The following is an 18,865-nucleotide window of genomic DNA, read 5'->3' as shown; positions in this document are numbered from 1 at the left end:
GCTCAGACCCTTGCCACATTACCCCAGGTCAGTAGCGTGATTAGAGAGATGTGAGGCAGAAATAAAACCCAAGGCTGCTTTAAGTTGTTTAGCTTTGGAATATGATATTGTTGGTACATAAGAAAGCGAAGAAAAAAAAAAAAAAAATCAACAATGTAGATTGATATCACCTCTGAAGTGGCCTTGGTCCTGATTCTGGTTTTTTGAGAGATACATTCAAGACTACCAGGAAAAAAATCCAAAAACCATACAAGAGCCTGGTGGAAGGAAATGAAAGGAAGAAGATGAGAGCAGCAAAGGAGCCTACCTTCAATACAGTATGCCTTTCTATACCTTTTTCTCTTATGGTTCAAAAAAGATGGAAGAGCAAGCCCTCCAGGAAAACACTGCTTTTCTGGGAGTATATTAATCTATCCACAACTGTAATTACTACTCCAAATCACAAAACTAATTCTCTTTCTTGGCTTCCTGGAACACATTGCAGATCCATCAAGGAGCAGACCAGGATATACACTTCTTCTCATGCTACAAACTTTGGCTTTGAAACTGTCACATCTTGAGTGGTTCAGCAGTATTCAGAGGTGGAATATTATGCCAAAGGACCTTCCATTGTCAAGATACACAACAGAGGTCCTATCCATTAGCAATGAGGATGACGCTTTTCTTACCAACAGAAGGCCCCGGTAAAGTAATTCAGTTTTCCTGAGACAAGAACCCCCCCCCAAACCAAATAATAGGTTCCTATCTGCAACCACGTCTGCCTTCAACCTGTACGGTTCTGGAATGAGGAAAGATAAAGGACTTTTTGAAGACGAAACCGGACCCCCGGCCATTCCCCGCTCCCCTCAGTGCTGGTAGGGAGCCCGATGTGGCCCTGGGGCGCGGGGCGACCGGCGGTGCCGGGCTGAGTCTGTGTCCGGGCTCGGGCACAGAACCTCAAAGGCTGACCTGGCCCCTCGCCTCATGCCCAGGTTGGGGCCGCCCCATCTTGGGGTAAGCTGCTGGCTTCAGAGGCAACCAGGACGGCGCAGCACCTACCGTGTTTCAGGAGCAGCCGCAGCATCCCTTCACCTCCAAGGAAATGGCCAGCTGAGCAGGACTTGTCCTCAGGTGTTTGAGGAGAGGGGAGGTGGGTGAATTTGTGGTGTAGCAAGCTTCCTTTCCACACCCTATGCTTCGAGCCGACAAAACCAGAGGGGCATCGCTTGACCTGGGGCATCACCAACTCTTCCCCTCGGAGACACCAGCAGAGCCTCTGAGCAAACCCCTCATGCTCCCGCCGCCGCTCCCTCCCTTTTCCAGACCCTCAGCCCAGCACAGCCCGGTCTGGGAAAGGAAAGGGCCTCAGCGACCTTCCAATCCCCGACAAACCTTTGAGTGAAGAAATGTCTCTTATTACTCAATCTAAACCTTCCCTGGCACAACTTGAGGACATTTGGTCTTATTCTTGAGACCAAGCATACAAAACTTCCCTCCACTTTGCTACAACCTTGTGGGTTTTAGAAAGAAGAGCCTTACATATACTTTAGCTTCAGTTCTAGTTGTAGTGAAATGAGGCAACCAGGTGCCACTAATTGCCAGGGAGTGGCATTAGCTTGTGTTAAGCCCACCTGTGCCTGATTAGGGCGGGCCCTAACTGCGAAAAGGCCACTTGCGTATGGCAGGATAAGGGACAGTGGAAGCAACATTTGATTGCAGGCACCGACAAAGACACCCTGCAGACTCTGAAACTACTGGCTGTCATTTGGGCCTTAACACAATGGTGACATGCCCTTTTGTTGGCCCCCTGATCCTGCTCATGTGCAGTTAGGGCCCACCTTAATCAGGCACAGGTGGGTTTAACACAAGCTCATGCCCACTCCCTGGCAATTAGTGGCACCTGGTTGCCTCATTTCACTACATCTAGTAAAGTTTCTTTATTCACCACTTGGTTTGTTAAAAGTTTCATCCCCACTGGTTCTCATGCAGTGCTGAACTTGTATGTTGGGTTTCTTCAGTCATGGTTTTCTTAAGGGACTGAAAATACTTTGGTATTAACTATAGGAAGTGTACTTCTTTTGCTAAGAAAATAAAGGTTGGCTTTGATTTTCTTTTGTTCTTAGTTCACTCATACTTTTCCTGTCATAAAATTACCTACTTATGCTTCTGCTTTTTGTTTCTTAACAAAAGCCCTAATAAAGTAATGAAGCATAAACATAAGTTAGTTCCCTAAGGGAGATTTAGCTTATAATTTTTTCTCATTTGTGTTATCAACTCTTTCCATTCCTCTCCTTCATAAGGAGGCACTGTAACAATAGCCAGGAGGGAACAAGATCCACCTGTCTGACTGAGTCACCAAGGCCATAGAGGTTTACCATCCAGCACGCTGTGTTGCCTGCCAGGATAGCCAGGTAATATAAATAACATAAAAAAATATCAGCCTAGTCATCTTAACAAAGTTTAGCAATTTTAGCAGTGGGTGCAGTGTTCTTATGCTTTTGTTTAGCTCAGAGTTTTCAAGGTAGCTTTACTGATTGGACTTTTTTTCACATCTAATAAGGTCCTTGGTTTTATTAGAAGTCCATAAATGATGAACTACATAAATCATGCTGTAAAATGTTTTGGGGAAATTTGTTTTTTTCTTATCTCTACTCCCACTTTTATGGGGATTGAAGGATTAAGGGAGTGGCTTAACATTCTGCATAAATCTGTATAGATGCTATTTCTCTTCTAAAGGACTTAAGCTCTTTGTTACAAACTTCTCTTGTGAGAAGCCTGAAGATCCTTGATAAATTGATGAATCCCAGTATTGTAGTAATAGCTTCAATCTAATGGGTGTTTGAAGAAAAGGTATGCTGTAACTTTGAAAACTGTATCCAATGCTTCAGTTGGAGTGACATACCTTGAGAAAGAAATGCTTAATATAATACAGAAATGTAAATACATAGCAAATATTTTAATTTTCCATATTAGGACTTAGTACTTTCCAGGTATTTATTGTAATCCATCTTGATGTCCTTTGTGTCCTACCTTGAGTGGTACAGAAGAAATCTGTGCATAACCTGTTTTATCATCTGTACAATGTCCAGTACAGGAAAGGATGTGATGAGAGCCACCATCACTTGTTTCTGTATTTACAAGGATTTGAAGTGTATGAGGAGAGAGTAAAACCTATTATTATTCACATTTAGTTTGGAAGCAAAAGTTATCTGAATTAGTAGATGGGAGTATTTAAAACAGCTTCTGCATTTGCCAAAGTGAATCTAACTTTATATGTTCTATAGCATACTGATAGAGCATATCACACTAATTTAAAATTTTGTGCCATTCTGATTATGGATTATTTAAATCACACATAATAGGAAAACTCCAGAGAATTCAACAGAGAACAGGAAGTAAATTGTTTTGGGCATATACTTCAAATGCATTAGAATTTTGTTCTAATTTTGTCCCTTGAGTTTTGTTTTGATTTGGTTCTTTCCACAGTTGTTCCATTGGATGCCCACTTCCAGCTGTAATATGAATTACACTTTATCATTTTTAATGAAAACCCTGTCCTAGTACTTTCTGTATAAACAGGGTGACAATAAATTAGTTTTTCTCTCTTCAGAAATGAAAGTATCTGTTTTGGTTTGTTTTTTTGTTTTTTGTTTGTTTGGGTTTTTTTTCAGAAAACATAATGGACACTCGGAACTGTTGTCCACCTAAATAGTCAACACTTAAAAAAAAAAAAAAAAAAAAGACAACCCAGACTCTTTACTATGGAAATAAATTCTGACACTAATTCTAATATTATTGTCTTTAATCTGGTTTTAGCTGGGTACCACCACCACCAGGTTTTACAGTATTGGCAGTTACTTAGGGCTAGTCTTTCTTTTTTTTAAATTTTATTTTGCTGAAGGTATGAGAGCAACCACAGGGTTTTTAAAGGGAAAAAGACTACAAACTAAATACATGTATTAAAATAAAAGTTATAATCACTGTATAAACATTATTCACAAGCATAGTGGACATATTTGATAGACCAAATATTTATACACTTCTCTTCTGTATTTCATAATAACAATATTTTAAAATAATGCTAATTAATAAACCCTCTGTTTTGTAACTTAAAGACTTGGAAATATTATTTTTGGACCTGAAAGGAACGATTCTGCTTTTGGTATGAAGGATTTTAAATACATCTGGAAATTTTAAATACATCTGGAAGTAGATCACTGTACTATTTTGGCTCATAAAAAAGCAAAGATTATTTCTCATTTAAACTTCTGATGAAAACTTGAATAATATTAATATGCTGAAAACTTTGAAAAGTTGTTTTGAGGTCTATTAACATGATTAATGGAGACCTTCTGGTTTCTGGGTCTGGTTGGTTGTTTCTTTTTTGGTTTTAAGTGAGACTTTTGTCCAAGTACCAGTTCCCTTCTCACAGGGGACTGTGAGGTCCTGTTTCCATTTGCTCTTTAAGTATTTAAGGATTACACAATATTGCAATATTCTTTCATAAATAGGTCATGTTGGCATTCGAATACACTTCCCTTACTCCAGCTGACTTTGTGACACAGTTGCAAAAGGCCCTTGGGGGATCTCATAACATCAAAGCAAAACTGCTTGAGTTTTTTTCAGCTTAGAGGAAACTCCTGTTAGTTTTAAATTAGTCAGTAATAGAACAGCTGCTCCCCCCTGTAGATGTACATTATACTTGTTGAATCAGCCTGGTTTTATCCCTAAAACAGAGGTCCTGAACTTTGTCTAGATTTATTCTTGCTTTACTCTGAGTTAGAAAAATTGAAAGGAAAGGGAAGGGGGGAAGGGAATGGGAAAGGGAAAAACGAAAAGGGAATGGGAAAGGGAAAAAGGGAAAGGGAAGGGGAAAAGGGAAGAGAAAAAGGGAATGGGGAAAGGGAGAAGAGTTGTGTTATCATCAGCTGATGTCACCTTGTCACCTCGGTGCAGCAGCCCGCCTCCTGCCCTTCACCTCTGCCTGTGCCCCGAGCTCTGCTCTCTGCAAAACCAGAGGATGAACTCAAACTCTTGCTCCCTTTTCGGCTGTGCACAGGTGTGAAATTCTCCAGAAACTGGGAACAGTTTGAATGAATAAATGGGGGAAAAAAAAAAAACAAAACCCACACAAACCCACAAAACGTTCTGTTCAAGAGGGTCCGTCTGCTGGGAAGCGGCTTCCCACCGGCAGCCGGGCACGGATCTCGATTGGTTTATTACGGTCTCGCTTTGCACGGCCTCATTTTTCGGTTCGGTTCGAAAAAGCGAGAGGAGCTTTTTTTGTTTGTTTGTTTTGTTTTGTTTTGTTTTGTTTTTTTCTTTTAACACCGTGGTTCGGGGAGAACCTGCGGGGCCGCGGGTCCCTCCTGGTTCCGGCAGTGTGTTGGAGGCGGGGACGCCGACCCGAGCCCTCCACCCCCATCTCTCTTCCCGCCTCCAGCGGAGCCGCAGCGCTGCCAGCGGCCTCATAGTCCCGGGGGGTCCCGGCTGTGCCATGGCTGTGGGGGGAGGAGGGGGCGGGAAGAGCAGGGGAGGGGCTGCGCGCCGCGCCCCGCTTAGGAGCCCGCCTGCTGCATGCCGGGATTTGTAGTCCGTTCCTACCCAGTCAGGAGGCGGGGCCGCCTCTCAACTTCCGATGGGTGCGGGAGGGGGTAGAGGAGCTCCGCGAGACCGACTTCCGCGTCACGTGGTGCCTTGGTTGGCGGTGGGCGGGGCTAGCGGGCGGGGGGGAGTTCCCGCAGTGGCGGAGGTCGGGACTGAGACCGGTACCGGTATCGATACCGCGTCCGGGCCGGAGGAGTGGAGGCGATGGGAGCCCCAGGGGGCTTGAGTGGAGACCGTGAGAGCCGGCGCCGCCTTTCCGCCGAGGTGGCTTCACCTTATTGACCCGCCTGGTTCCAGCAAGGCCCCGAGAGGTTGGTTCTGACGCGGGGGAGTGGGTCGGGTGGGTGCCTGCCTGCCGGTCCCCGCCTGGGGTGCCCGGGGATCTCCGTGCTGCCGTGTGTGGTGGAACGGGAGAGGTTCCCTTGGGGCCAGAGGCGATTCGGGCCGGGCTGGGCAGCGCCTGTGGGTGGGTGGGAGGTCCCGGCCTGCTTGAGGTTCGAAGGCCCCGGGGCAACCCCGATGGGGGGAGGGTGAGCGTAGCTTTAAAGTGCTGCGGACGGCCAGGTAGGCAATAAAACACCCAGACAGCTGCACAGAGGGAAGCCCCGGGTGGTAACGGGGAGGCTGGGGTAGGGAGTGAGCTGAGTGGGCTCAGGCACACGTCAAGGGGAAGCAGAGAGGGGATGGAGCGCTGGAGCGGGGTGGAACTGCGGGTGTTGGGAGGAGGGGCTGGAGCTGAGTGTTGGGTTGGTTAGTCCTACATGCTGGTGATCCCCTTAAAGTCTGGTTCCCGGCAGCCTGTAAGTGAGAGTGGGTTGGGCTGTACACTAGGAGCCTTTGCGTTTGTCGAGTTAATTCACTTAGTTCACTTGCTGTCTTTTTACTACGTCCACCAGGTATATCCTGATACTGGAAGCCAGCTCTGGAAGAAGTAGAGTGAGGGGAAGAATTATTGTCATAAAAGTCAAGTCTGATCTGGCTCAAGAGGTCAGTTTTCTTAGCATTTTCTGATAAGTATTATTGTGAGGTACGGGAAATACTTAATTTCCTGGATTTTAGTTTGTGACGTTACTGCTAATAATTATACCAGTTACCTGTTAGTGTGTGGAAACCAAAGCCAAACCTAAGTTACTACTATATTTAGTCTTTGGAATAATTGGTATTTCATAAAATAGCTTGTGATATAAGTAAGTGTTGATCCAGTGATTGCACTGTAACAAGGAAGGAGACTACTGCCCCAATTCTGAGTGCAGTTTTTTGAGGTAAACAACTTTTGCATGAAGTCAGAAGGCTGAAAGCACTGGTTAGGTAGATTCTAGATCAGGTTATTTGAGAGTTATATCTATTTTGCCTTCAAAAACTCAAATATTTTTTAAAACTTCCCCTCTCCCTTTTATCCTACACTTTACAATCAGAGAAGTGTGAAGTGGACCATTGCCAGGATACAAACCAGGTTATGTTTATGTGGCACCATTGTGCAGCAAAAATGTGTAATAAATTATAGATAATCTTAAAATGGCCTAGATTTGGCAATTATTCTCATTTGATTTTCAATATGTCTGTTTTCTATGTGGTAGTTAAAAGGTAGAGGAAGTGTGAAATTGTCAGGTTAAATGCATGAACAAACTGTAGTATACTGAGAGTGAAGAAATAGAATAACTTCACTAGCAGTGTTGGAGAAACTCTAACATGAAGCTACAAATCCATTAACATTTGTTCTTAGGATAGAGGCATTTAATTGGGAATTGAGCATTGTGACTGAAAGAAGTTAAATGAGGGATGTCTCCGTAGGAAAGTGAAAACTGCCCTGGAAAAAGACTAGAGAAAATAAGCAAGAAGGTAGAAGTAAAGGGAATAAAATGCAATGTGCATTTACCTTTTGATAAATTATTTCTTTTGAGGGTATTTTCTAAACGAAGGATTACACACAGAGTGGCTCAGTTTAACTTCCCTTTTAATAGTTGTGGCAGGTGAGGAGCATTTCCAGTTGAATTAAAAGTTAATGTGATTATTCAAGGCTTTCATAATACCTTATCACTCAACTTGTGAACTTGCTGACCATGAATTTATCTGACAGTTGAACTGAGTGGGAGGAAAGGCAGACTGGGAGGTAGAACCTACTGTTGGTTTTAGAAAAGATTTCTAAACCCCCCCAAAAAAACACTCTTAGCTTTCATCAGTGGTTGTTCTTTATAAACATTTTGAAATGGGAAGGAATGAAGACCATCAAATTGTCGGTTAAAGTCATATTCAGTGTTAGCATGAGAACATAGGGGTTTTTCAGTGACCTTTGAAAATAACTATATTTGGTGTTAGAAAGATTTAGCAGCCAAAAGCCATCTTTTTCCTACTTGTGTTTCTTTGGCAGTATTGCTTGTAATTAGCTTCAAGATGAAATTTAATAGTTTAATAAACAGGGTTATATGATCTGAGAGGACAGTATTTAATTGGCTCCAACATTTTTTTTTCATGCCTTTCTGGTGGTTGTCCAGGGAAAGTGGTTGCTGGAACAGTATCCTCAGAAAGCAAGTCAAATACATCATGTTGGGGATGCGTGGGGTTTGCAAATTGGCTACGAAGATCGTTGGAGCATGAAACTCTTCAGAGAAAATAAAATTTATCAAGCACCATTGAATAAATGGGCTTTTTAGTACTTCTCTAGTTTTTCTGAGAGTAGACTAATTTATTGTGTAAAGCTTGAGATTGAAAATTGCCTGCTGTACTAGGGAGTTCTTTTGGTTCCTCTAACTTACCAGATGTCCACGATAGATGAGCAACAGCGTTTTAGTTGGTGAGCTTCTACACAGTAACTTTTCCATTTCCTGGAGGCAGCAAAACGAAAACGAAAGCGTTTTGGAGCTCTGATTTAGCTGCTGTGTTTGGGAAGAACACCGAGTATGCTGAGGCTGCGGGGCTGTGTTCTTGTATGCAGGAGCTCTTAGGGGTGCCTTGGGGATGTGGACTTTGTCCATACGGAAGGAAAAGCAGTGGCCAAAGCTAGCAGCTCCTGAGATGCTGATTTTTTTTCTCTAAAAATGGAGCTGGTATATATAACAAGTAGTATCTCTGTAGAACAGACTTTTCACAACTGGAATCAAAGAGAACATAAGAGGGAGGGATGTGAAGTGATAAATGGTTAAATAAACTGAAAGTCTTGCTTATTTTAGCATTTTGTGTTACATACTCGATGTATTGTCTGGAGTTTTTGATGCTGACTGCAGGAATTAGGAAGTTTTTGCTGCTGTGCTGGAGTGTCTTTTAAAAAACAAGCAAACAAAAAAGCAGCACAACTTTTCTGAAATTTATGTGAGGGTTGCAACACGCATTCAGGATTCCTGTAGATCAAAGGCATTTCTTGAGTTTTGTTTTATTTTTAAGTCTACATGCACATATACACAGACTTATATGTAAAGCAAGGTAAACAAGTTCAAAAATTATACTTTTTATTATTGCAGCTGAAGACTGTTCAGACTGCCATTACAAAATCAAACCCCCCAAGTCCCAAAGGTAAACAAAGTAAGATGGTTGAGATTCCTAGTGTCCTTGGAAAAAAAAACAAACAACAAAACTAGAACAATACCATCTTTAAATTATTTGGAAATATTTTGAAAATAGTTCTGTGCTCTTTCAGATCAGCAGATAAGGCAAAATGGGAATCTGCTTGATATTGGGAAAAATTTAATTAAATCCTGCTTCTGCTGTCCCTCCTCCTTATCTGAGGATAAGATTAGCATTTCAAACTACAGAAATCTACGTGTGCTGTGGACTGTTTGCTATTAGAGCCTCTGCATCCTGTTTTCCTCTAATATAAAATGAGTTTCATATTTAACTATCTCCCATGGTGCTAATGACTAATATTTATAAAGCTCCATGAACAGAGAAGCTGTATTTCTGCTAAGCATTAATAAGACATGGGGCAACATTCTTACACTCAGGATATTTAATATATTAAATCAAAGCTGTTCTCTTAACCTACACTGAGCATAAATGAACAACAGAAGTGGTTTGTGGAAACCATGCTTTTCTATACTATGTGAAAAAAAAAATTAAGTACTGCCATCTCTTCAACGTTTTATGCTTATAAACAGCAGACATAATTACTCCTGTTAGGACTTAATAATATGTCCTGTCAGCAGTGTATTTGGGTTCTTTGTGTGTTTTTTGCTTTTTTTTCTTATTAAATGTTATTAAATACAAACAATAATACTATTAATTTAATTTATTCTGTTTTGGAAGTAAAAGTTAAAGTCCTCTTAAGTTGGCTGTTTCATGTGCAAATCACTAAAAATATACATGTAAATGTGGGGGATTTTCATCACTAGCAAAAGTATTAAGGAGACCTATTTTGAAACTGATGTTGTGCCAAGTGGGATTTCAAAGCTTGCTTTTAAAGCAGGTCAAGATGGACACCAGTGGCATTCATAGGCATTAACGTGTCTGTGTATCAGCTTAAATATTGTAGTGGGAAGACTTTATCTGGTTGCTCTGGTACACACAGTCTCATGAACTGCAGCTCCAGAGAGATCAATGTCCAGTCAGGTGCTTCAGAGTGACAGCTATGGTGCATTAGCAGCAGTGCATACAAGTGTAGCTTTGAAGTGGGGAAGCCAAACAGAATAAAAAACACTGACAGAAGTCTGTGGTTGAGTTCAGTAAACCATCCTGCAAGCCCTCCTGGGACTGCTATGTTTGAGAAGTTGTAACTTGTGGAATAATCTAATGACTGTATTGTGTCAGAAAGCACTCCTTTCATTGTTGCTTACAGTTAGTTATTTATTATGTAATATAATACCAGAGAAAATAAATTCCAGTTCTTCTACTTAAAAAGAGCAATTAAAGGCGAGAGCTGTAATTGCTGATTTCTTACTGATATATCCCCATTTTCCAAGGTTTTATCTACCACTAAGGGTTTCTGTCGGTCACGTTAATATTATGAAAGAGCTTCTTAAAGAGAAGGAACTATTTGGGGAAAGAACTGTTTGTGAGTATGCTTTTTATATATATATGTATATGTGTGTGTGTGTGTGTGTGTTGGGTGTTTTCGTTTTGGTTTTGTTTGTTTGTTTGTTTTTGGGTTTTTTCCTTTGACAGCACAGCAAAGAGTTGGGTGAACTGTGCATTTCACCATGACCTTTATAGATCTTAAACTTTTAATGGCCAGGTTTTATTCTTGTATGAGCTTAAATCTTTTATTGGACTTCTAGTACAGCCTTAGCAGGTGCTGGAGAAATAATGTTGCATTTAGTTTTTTTTCTTTGGAAATACTTCAGAAAGTTTTTTGCTGTTTTCAGGTTTTTTGTTTTTAAGGTTGTGTTGATGATTTAGATATATTTAGCAATGCTGCTCTGATTTTTCTAATGTGAATTTTTATTCATCCTCATCTAATTTCTACTGCAGTTAGTGCTGTATATATTATAACTTACTTTTGAGTCAACAAGCACCTGTCTGATACAGAGGTCATAGTGAATTTTTTCCTTAGGAAATGTCTACCATCTAGTTCTGTAGCCTGAGATTTAAAAATTTCTGAAATATGCAGTTAAAGGAATATTCAGTAAGAACAGGCAACAGATTCATGGTTACTAGTAGACTTAATGTTTTTTTATATCAACTTATATCTGAGATTTGATTAATTACTTTTTTCTTTATTTTTTTTACACTTCTGTGTATTTGTTACAGTTTTTACCAGGGGTTTTTTTTGTTTGGTTTGTTGTTTTTTTTTTTTTTTTTGGTTTGGTTTTTTTGTTTTGTTTTAATAGTTATTCTGCAAAGCCATAGAATTAAATTAAGGGAGAAAATGGATTATTTAGATGAAAATATGTAAAGACCCCCTTTCAGATCGACTGAAAGTAGCATGATGAAATGTCTTAGACATTGAAGTGGCTTGTTTATCTTGTAAATAAAATATGCTTTTGGTTTCAAGATCAGCGTTCTTTGCCAAAAGCAAAAATGTCCTGTAAGAGATAAGGGAAAAAAAATCTCAAAATACCAACAGCTTTTTGTTTTCTGACTGTTTACCCTGCATTTTTAAAAAATGGTCTGAGAGTAACAAATATTTCTTGGTTGTCTTTCCTTCATGTGATGGTTTAAAATTCTGAGAAAACTGGCATTCAGTGGCATTTAAATTTCAGTTTATGTACCTAGGTCCATTTATTTGAAAGTGAGGTCTTTCTGAAGGCTTGGTTTTGTTTCAGTTTTGTTGGGCATGATGACAATGGTGATTTGAATTGTATTTCTTCTAAAGCAGAAACGACTGCATTTTTTTGTGGTCATGGCAGTGAAATACAGTGTGTGAGTATCATTAATGCTTTGTGCTAATCGGGATAATAAAAGATAAAAATATAGTATATACAATATGACTATTGTTGTGATTCTCCATTCTTGTTAGGCTGTTGAGCTTCCAGTACAGAGAAGCATTTTTCATTATAATTTTATTTATTTTTAATAATTGAAGCAGAAAGCTTAAAAATCTTAATTCCTTCTAAATAGCCCACTTACTTCATTTCAGCCTGTTTAAAGGTGTGTTGCTACGTTCCCCTCCAAAGTGTTACGTTGTCAGATCTGTTCTTTAAAGGGGTGAGCCAGGAGCTGTCTTATTTGGGCACCTCTCTCAGGAGAAGCAGGCTTTTGTTTTGTAGGATTTGCCATCACTTAGTTGTAGTAAGATTACTCAAAAACATGTATATTGGATCTTTCTGAAATGGTTATCTTGTGTACAGAAACTTAGAAAAATGTCTATTACCAGCTCCTTTGAATTATCTGGAGTTACATGTTTGTCTTTTGAGTAGCATCCAGTGCTGGCTTCAAGAGCAGCATCAGAAAACCAGAGTTTAATAATTCTATAACCTAAAGGAGATCTTTGAAGTAAAAAAAAATGCTAGTGTAATTAGTCCTCTCAGTAGGTGCAGGTTAAGTGTGTGAGTTTAGAAAATAGTATTTGTGTATGCTGAGTGTTATTTGAAAGGTCTTACACATTTGGAAGTTTGTAAAGGTAGGAAGTTTTAGTTAGCAAAATGCAGAATAAACATGGTCTCTTCTTCTGATGTTGTCTTCTGTTTTCCCTTGTTGCCATCTCCTGGTGGAAGTGATGTGGGCAAGAAATAGGGAGTGCATGGTCAAGTTTAGGAGCTCAAGTTTAGGTGCTATAGGGAAGTGTGAGAATAAAGATTTATATTATGTGTAAGATCATAATCGGCTGCTTTCTTCAGGAGGTAATGATGCCATTTGGATCTAGTGTTTGGAGAAAAGGAGATGCGTTGCCTTGAGAAGGCAAGCTCTTGGAATTTGATGAGGTGGGTGAGAAGACTTTGCAGGTCCCTAGGTAAAACAGGGGTGGAAATGCTAGTATGTTATGCTCTTCTTAGAAGGCAAAATAAGAAATTCTTTCAGTTAATGTAATTTGAATGACGCAGTGCTTCTGGTCAGGATCACCTTGTGGGAGGAGTGATGCTATTTCAATGAAAAGGAAGCAAACCTTTTTTTGCAAGGTTCTTTCTGCTCAAGTATGAGGCAGAGCAACCCTCAAGGGAAGCTCAGGCTGTTGGAATACAAACAGGATGCAAGGCATCCACTCCTAATGATAACCATTAAAAGGAGTTCAGTTTTAGTAAGTAGTTTTCTTTTTTCACTGTTGCAACCTCGTTGCTGTCTATTTAGAATAAAGGAGCTGTCAGGTTTTTATCATGTTGTCTGACTGGCTTGGAGCAAATTGAGACAAATGTGGCAGCAGCACCATTCTTCAGCTATAGCTGTACTACAGCTCTTCCTAATACTGGGCTCCATGTAGCTTTTTCACTGCTAGCATGGTGAGAGGCATTTGACCACATAAGTAAGCTCCAGGGCAGTTGATCCCTTTACCTCTTAGTACTGCTAAACAAATGGAAGTCTAGTTTGATTTTTAAATAGCAAATGCACAGTAGAGGCAGTGATTGTGGCTGCAGGTTATTCCCCTCCTGATGCCTGTCTTTCCTGAGAAGTTCTGCTGATCAGATCAGTTAACTTTTGACATAGTTTTTCCCTACAATTAAAACTGTCTTCATTCTGCTAGTTCCTTTAATTCAACCTTTCTGTTGATTCATTAGCTAAATCCATTAGGTAAGTAAGGATTTTTTACGGGGGTGGGAGGTGAAATCTACTCTTCAAAGAAGTATTATTGGTAGTTTGTTTGGGAAAATACTGTTGAGGCTGCTCCCTAAGGCCTGAAGTTCAAAAAAGTATATGCAGTTTTTTAAAGGTGCTATTTTCTTATTGAATGTTTTGCTGTGCCTGAACAGCATGTTGTAACAAAACCCACAATCTGATTATTACTTTGCCTATCATTTAGGTGGATTTGCTTAGTATTTTAGAGTTATACATCTCTTAAGGTGAGATCACTGTGAGTTTTATTCCTGAATTTTGAGTCAGATTATGTTATTGAGTGTGTTTTGATTCAAGGCAAGAATTACTGTAATTGTTTTTCAGCAGGATCTTTTCTGCTGTGATCAAGTAAAGAAAAGCTACTCATGCAGCCTCTTAAGGACCAATGCAGGTGTACCTTAAAAGTCCCTTTTTAAAGTTTGGGGAAAATATAAATATTTGCATTCTGGAATGAATCAAATGAAATACCTTCCTTTTGGCACTTGTGCTCAGGAGCCACAGTAGTTAGTTGGTTTCTTGCAACTCCAGTCTCTCTGACTGTTCAGTGCTGATTTGGAAAACCTCTAATGTGATACTCCTTTGGAGTTCAAATATTTGCTACCAGCAAATTCTAGGATAGTATTATGCCTTAATAAAAATTTATTTGGGGTTCATTAGTCTGATGTTTATTCAAAATTTTCTTATCCAGTTGTAGTGAAAGATTATTCAGTCTTGTAACTCTTATGCAGAAATACCCTGCAATGTTATTTTGGAAGGTTTTTAGACTTCAGAATCTTGATGAATTTGTCTTTCTGAAAATTTTGCACTTTTGTATGTCTTTTAATAGCTGTCATGGAGGAGCTGGTAGAGGATGACATCTGTATTTTGAACCATGAAAAAGCAGACAATGCTCACAAGCGAGATGGGGAGATTCCTGTTTCATCTTACAGTGGAGATGAGTCTGTTGCCTCCCACTTTGCTCTTGTCACTGCATATGAAGATATCAAGAAGCGGCTAAAGGAGACAGAGAAGGAGAACTCCTTCTTAAAGAAAAGAGTGAGAATTCTAGAAGAAAAGGTAAGAAAAAAGTCAGTTTACCAGCTTCCAGTAGCAGCTGCTGTTTGGATGCCAGAGCAGATGGTTAAGTATTTAAAATATGTACTTAAAATCATTTCCAAGTTAAAAGGTTTTGCTAAGTTGTTTTATGTGTAAGTGAAACACAGTTTGTTCCTGTGGTAGTTGAGTTATGTCATACTGGGATTTTTTATTCTGACTGGGCATGTATGTGATGCAATAAAAGAATGCCCTGCAAAGACACAGGCTGTGATTGAGAAAGACTTGTAGTTGCACTGGATCATTACTGTATTTCATCTGCCTCCTTAGGGTGTTTGTTAACTTGGCCACATGTGTCTTAATATTGTTGAACTGTGAGGTGCCAAGCCAGTAAATTGTCAGAATCCAGTATCTGTCTATCAAAAGAATCTCTTGGGCTTAGCATACCAAAATGGTAAGGAAAAAAGAGTTGTTAAGGATATCTGGTTAGGTCTAGCTAATAGCAGTCTCCAGTGTTAAATGCAAAGTTGCAGTGTTTAACACTGAAGTGTTGGCTGGCTGCATTTTTTATGCAGTAATTCTAAAATGGAAAGGAATCTAGGAATTTTTTTTATATGCAGTTTCTCATGGCCTTAATCTAGTTAAGTTCATAAAAGCTAAAAACTTGACCATGACACAGGCTTTCTCCTTGATTAAGGAATGCTATTATTAAACACATATCTGTCATTCAGTAGTGAGCATCTTTGTGTACTGCAGGAGGTCTAGACTTTGATAGATTGCTTTCTTATTAGTACAAGATGGAAAGATAGATACTAGTGAGTCAGAGCTGAGACACTCATTAGGACTTAGCCCTAAGGATGTGCTTCTGACCCTTAAAAGCTTACAAAATACACATCCTTTTGTGGTATTGGAATGCAAGCTTGAGTCACACTTCTGTACTGCTTTGAAATACTTATTCGGGAATTTCTGATGAGTGGCTTGGAAGGATTCTCTCAAAAGGCAAAACTTTCTCAGTACTTCCTTTATATAATGCCCCGTGGGGGTGATGGGCCTAAGAGTAGAGCTTTAGACTGAATGTTCGCTGAACCACGCTGTGTAACATCTTTTTTCATGGTTACTCAAAATCACAATAAACAGGGCTCTGACAATCCCTTTTAGTATTGTGTCTTTTGGTTTGGCCTGGTTCAGTTTAATTGTCTTGAAGGTGATGATACTTTTGTTTTTCTGTAGAGAAAATGTTTGGTTTAGAATGTGAATGCTGTAAAAATGTGTCTATGAGAGAGGGGCATTGAGAAGGCCTGGACTCTTAAGTAATGGAGTTGACTTTCAGTCTCTGTTAATGGCTAATATAACTGTATGGTTAAAGAAAAAACTTGCAGAGTTATGCCTTTTGGGTTTTAATTTTCAAAGCATATGGAAAATTCCAGACAGTTTGGTAAGGTTTGTGTTCTATCTGAATCCTTTTTTAGGAGGAGAAAAATGTAAAGAACAAAAAGGACAAAGCTTAAAATGAGCTGTACACTTAATATGAGTCAATTAAAAAGAAAAAAAAACCAAACCAAATAAACAAAAACCTCAAACAAAGGACAGAAGCTTCTTTACTTTATGGCTTACTTTCTTTTGATCAAATGCCTAAAAGAGGGAATACTTAAGATAGATATATTACTGTCACCTCTTTGATATTTTTGTACCTTTTTTGGTGTGGCTCTTAAAAATTATGAAAATACATAAATTTGTCACAAAGATCTACACTGAATCTGTTCAAATGCATTAGTATTTTAAGGCAGGTGTACAGGTTAAACAGAATTAAAAGGATAATGCAATACTTTATCAAAATGAGTTTTCTATCTGAACAGATGTAATTTAATATAAAACTTTTGTTGCTCTCTTAATAAAAACACTGAATATATTTTAACTCTGCCCCCTTCTGTCTGACAGTCTAGTTGGTAGTCCTTACGCTGCCTTGCTTGTCTTTTGCCTTAGCTGGAAAAAAGATAGTTGTGACCTAGAAGTTAATAGCTATGTGTAAAATAATTCTGCTTTGGCATTTCCCACATAAATGCACACACACAAAAAATGTTTAAGTTACAAGTCATTGAAAACATTAAAATGTTATAAACATTTAAAAACTGAGTTCATTTTCCTTTGGATTTTCTATATATTTTGTCTTGATCTGATTCAGACTCTGTTTCTAAAAAGCAGTTGGTACATCTTCAGTCTGGAAAAGATGTGATGAAGGGATTGCCAATGTGAGTAATAATGACATGTGGATAGTTTTTAAATACTCATATCAGTAAGCTAGCAAGCAGTAAGTATGGGTAGAGACTGCAGAATTTGTAGACAGCCTTTGTTGCATTTTTTGTTAAAATTATCATCTGTATCAATGTATTAAATGTATCAATCAACTTATCAACCAATGTATCATCTGTATCAATTTTCTAAACTAAAATTAATTTTTAAAAATGCTGTTAGTTTAATGTTGCAAGCTATACTATTGTACTTTTAAAGTTTTTCAGTTCTCAATATAACATTCAAAACTTCTTGCTTCTCATGTCTCTTAAACTTTTAGTTGCTTGGCACCCGACTGGAAGAGGAATGCACTTCAGTTGGACGTGAGCAAATAAATCAGGCGTACCAAGCCTATCGAGAGGCCTGTATTGACAGAGATAATCTTAAAAGCAAACTGGATAAAGTGGTATGCCTTTTTAATTAATTACTTAAATGCATGTTTTGTAAGTACTGCATAGTTAGTAAATGGTCACTGTATAAAGAATTTTGTTTGCTGAAGATCTGTGGTGTTTGTTTCATCACTCCTTTGGGCTTTTTAAGTACATGTATATGTAGGATTAGCAGTTTCAAGTATCTCGCTTTCATTGCTGGACTAGGCATACAAATTTGATACAAACGTATCAAATCAATACTTTTCTTGTTTTGAATTATCAGACATGATAGAAAAAAGGTTCACAAATGGTTTTTGTTTCCTTCTTGCCCTGAAAATAGATTAAAGAAAATGCAGAATCCTTGAAAAACTTGAATGAACAGTTGCAGTCTAAGGAAGTAGAGCTGTTACAACTAAGAACTGAAGTGGAAACTCAACAAGGTATGCATTTGGTTACTTTATTTTAATGTATGCTGACTAGTCTTAATAGTTATATTATGATTTCAGGTCTATGTAGTGGCTAGGAGTATACTGCAGAGAGGTAGTTCAGGTTTTTATACATGTTCATATGTGTAAATGGTGACATGCATGTTAGATCAGCATAGGTGAGGAGCTCATGGTAAAGATCTGAGACTGTTGTGTTCTTCCACTGTAGATTGTTTAATAATTTGAGAAACGTGCAGAACCTGACAGTTCAATAGGCTTGTAATGTACACCCAAAGAGTGGCTGAGCAGTGGAACAGGCTCCCCAGGGAAGTAGTTATGGCACCAAGCCTGCCTGAGTTCCAGAAGCATTTGGGTGATGCTCTCAGACACATGGTGTGATTCTGGGGGTGCCCTACACAGGGACAGGAGTTGGACTTGATTGGTGATCCTGATAGGTCCCTTCCAGCTCAGCAGATTCTATGAATTCTCATATACTATCCAGTCCACACTACTTCCTCTGGTACATGCACATCATGCAGTATATTGCTTTGTCTCATTGCTGGGATGTTGTATAGCAATACTAGGGGTCAACAACAGTTACTGAAAGGGTTGGGAGGTAAAGAAAGGTAGAAAGATACTGCTTGTAGAGAGCCTATTGGGAAGTGGAAGGAGAAACAAACAGTGTACCCTGGCAATTTCAAAAGCCCAAATCCAGGTTTTGTTACTGCTGTTGTAAAGAGTGCTGTGAAGATGCTGAGTATGTAAGATAGAACACTGGAAGAAAAAAGTAATCTTTATTAATTTACTGTTAAAAGAAAAGATAACAAGAAAACATCTTTGTAATGTTAGTTACATTGGACTTGAGATTTTGTACAAATGCAGTCATTGTTTAGATCTAGAAGTGAGAGTACCATGCATCTGAAGACCTGGGAGTTTTCTTCCTACCATCTTCTCTCTCCTTGCTAATTGGCATCCAACTACTGATTTGATCATCTCAGGTTCCTTCTTACTAGAGACCATGTGAATTTT

General features: G+C 39.2%; 1 protein-coding gene across 2 annotated transcripts in view; it reads left to right on the top strand.

The window, feature by feature from the left end:
• Nucleotides 1-5,706: 5,706 nt before the first annotated feature.
• AZI2 (5-azacytidine induced 2) overlaps nucleotides 5,707-18,865 on the top strand; it is a 24,792-nt gene continuing 11,633 nt past the window's right edge. Inside the window, exons 1-5 of one of the 2 annotated variants that reach the window (XM_030444796.1) lie at nucleotides 5,814-5,897; nucleotides 10,476-10,567; nucleotides 14,546-14,775; nucleotides 17,321-17,446; nucleotides 17,752-17,851. In XM_030444796.1, the coding sequence (XP_030300656.1) occupies nucleotides 10,519-10,567; nucleotides 14,546-14,775; nucleotides 17,321-17,446; nucleotides 17,752-17,851 (505 nt within the window). In that variant the 5' untranslated portion in view covers nucleotides 5,814-5,897; nucleotides 10,476-10,518. Of the gene's footprint in view, nucleotides 5,898-10,475; nucleotides 10,568-14,545; nucleotides 14,776-17,320; nucleotides 17,447-17,751; nucleotides 17,852-18,865 lie in introns of both variants that reach the window. The other variant, XM_030444797.1, reaches the window with a different exon arrangement.

Source organism: Calypte anna, chromosome 2, assembly GCF_003957555.1.
Source record: "Calypte anna isolate BGI_N300 chromosome 2, bCalAnn1_v1.p, whole genome shotgun sequence".
Taxonomy (NCBI): domain Eukaryota; kingdom Metazoa; phylum Chordata; class Aves; order Apodiformes; family Trochilidae; genus Calypte; species Calypte anna.
The sequence above is the reverse complement of the archived record's forward strand: the minus strand, read 5'-3'. Positions and strand labels throughout refer to the sequence as shown.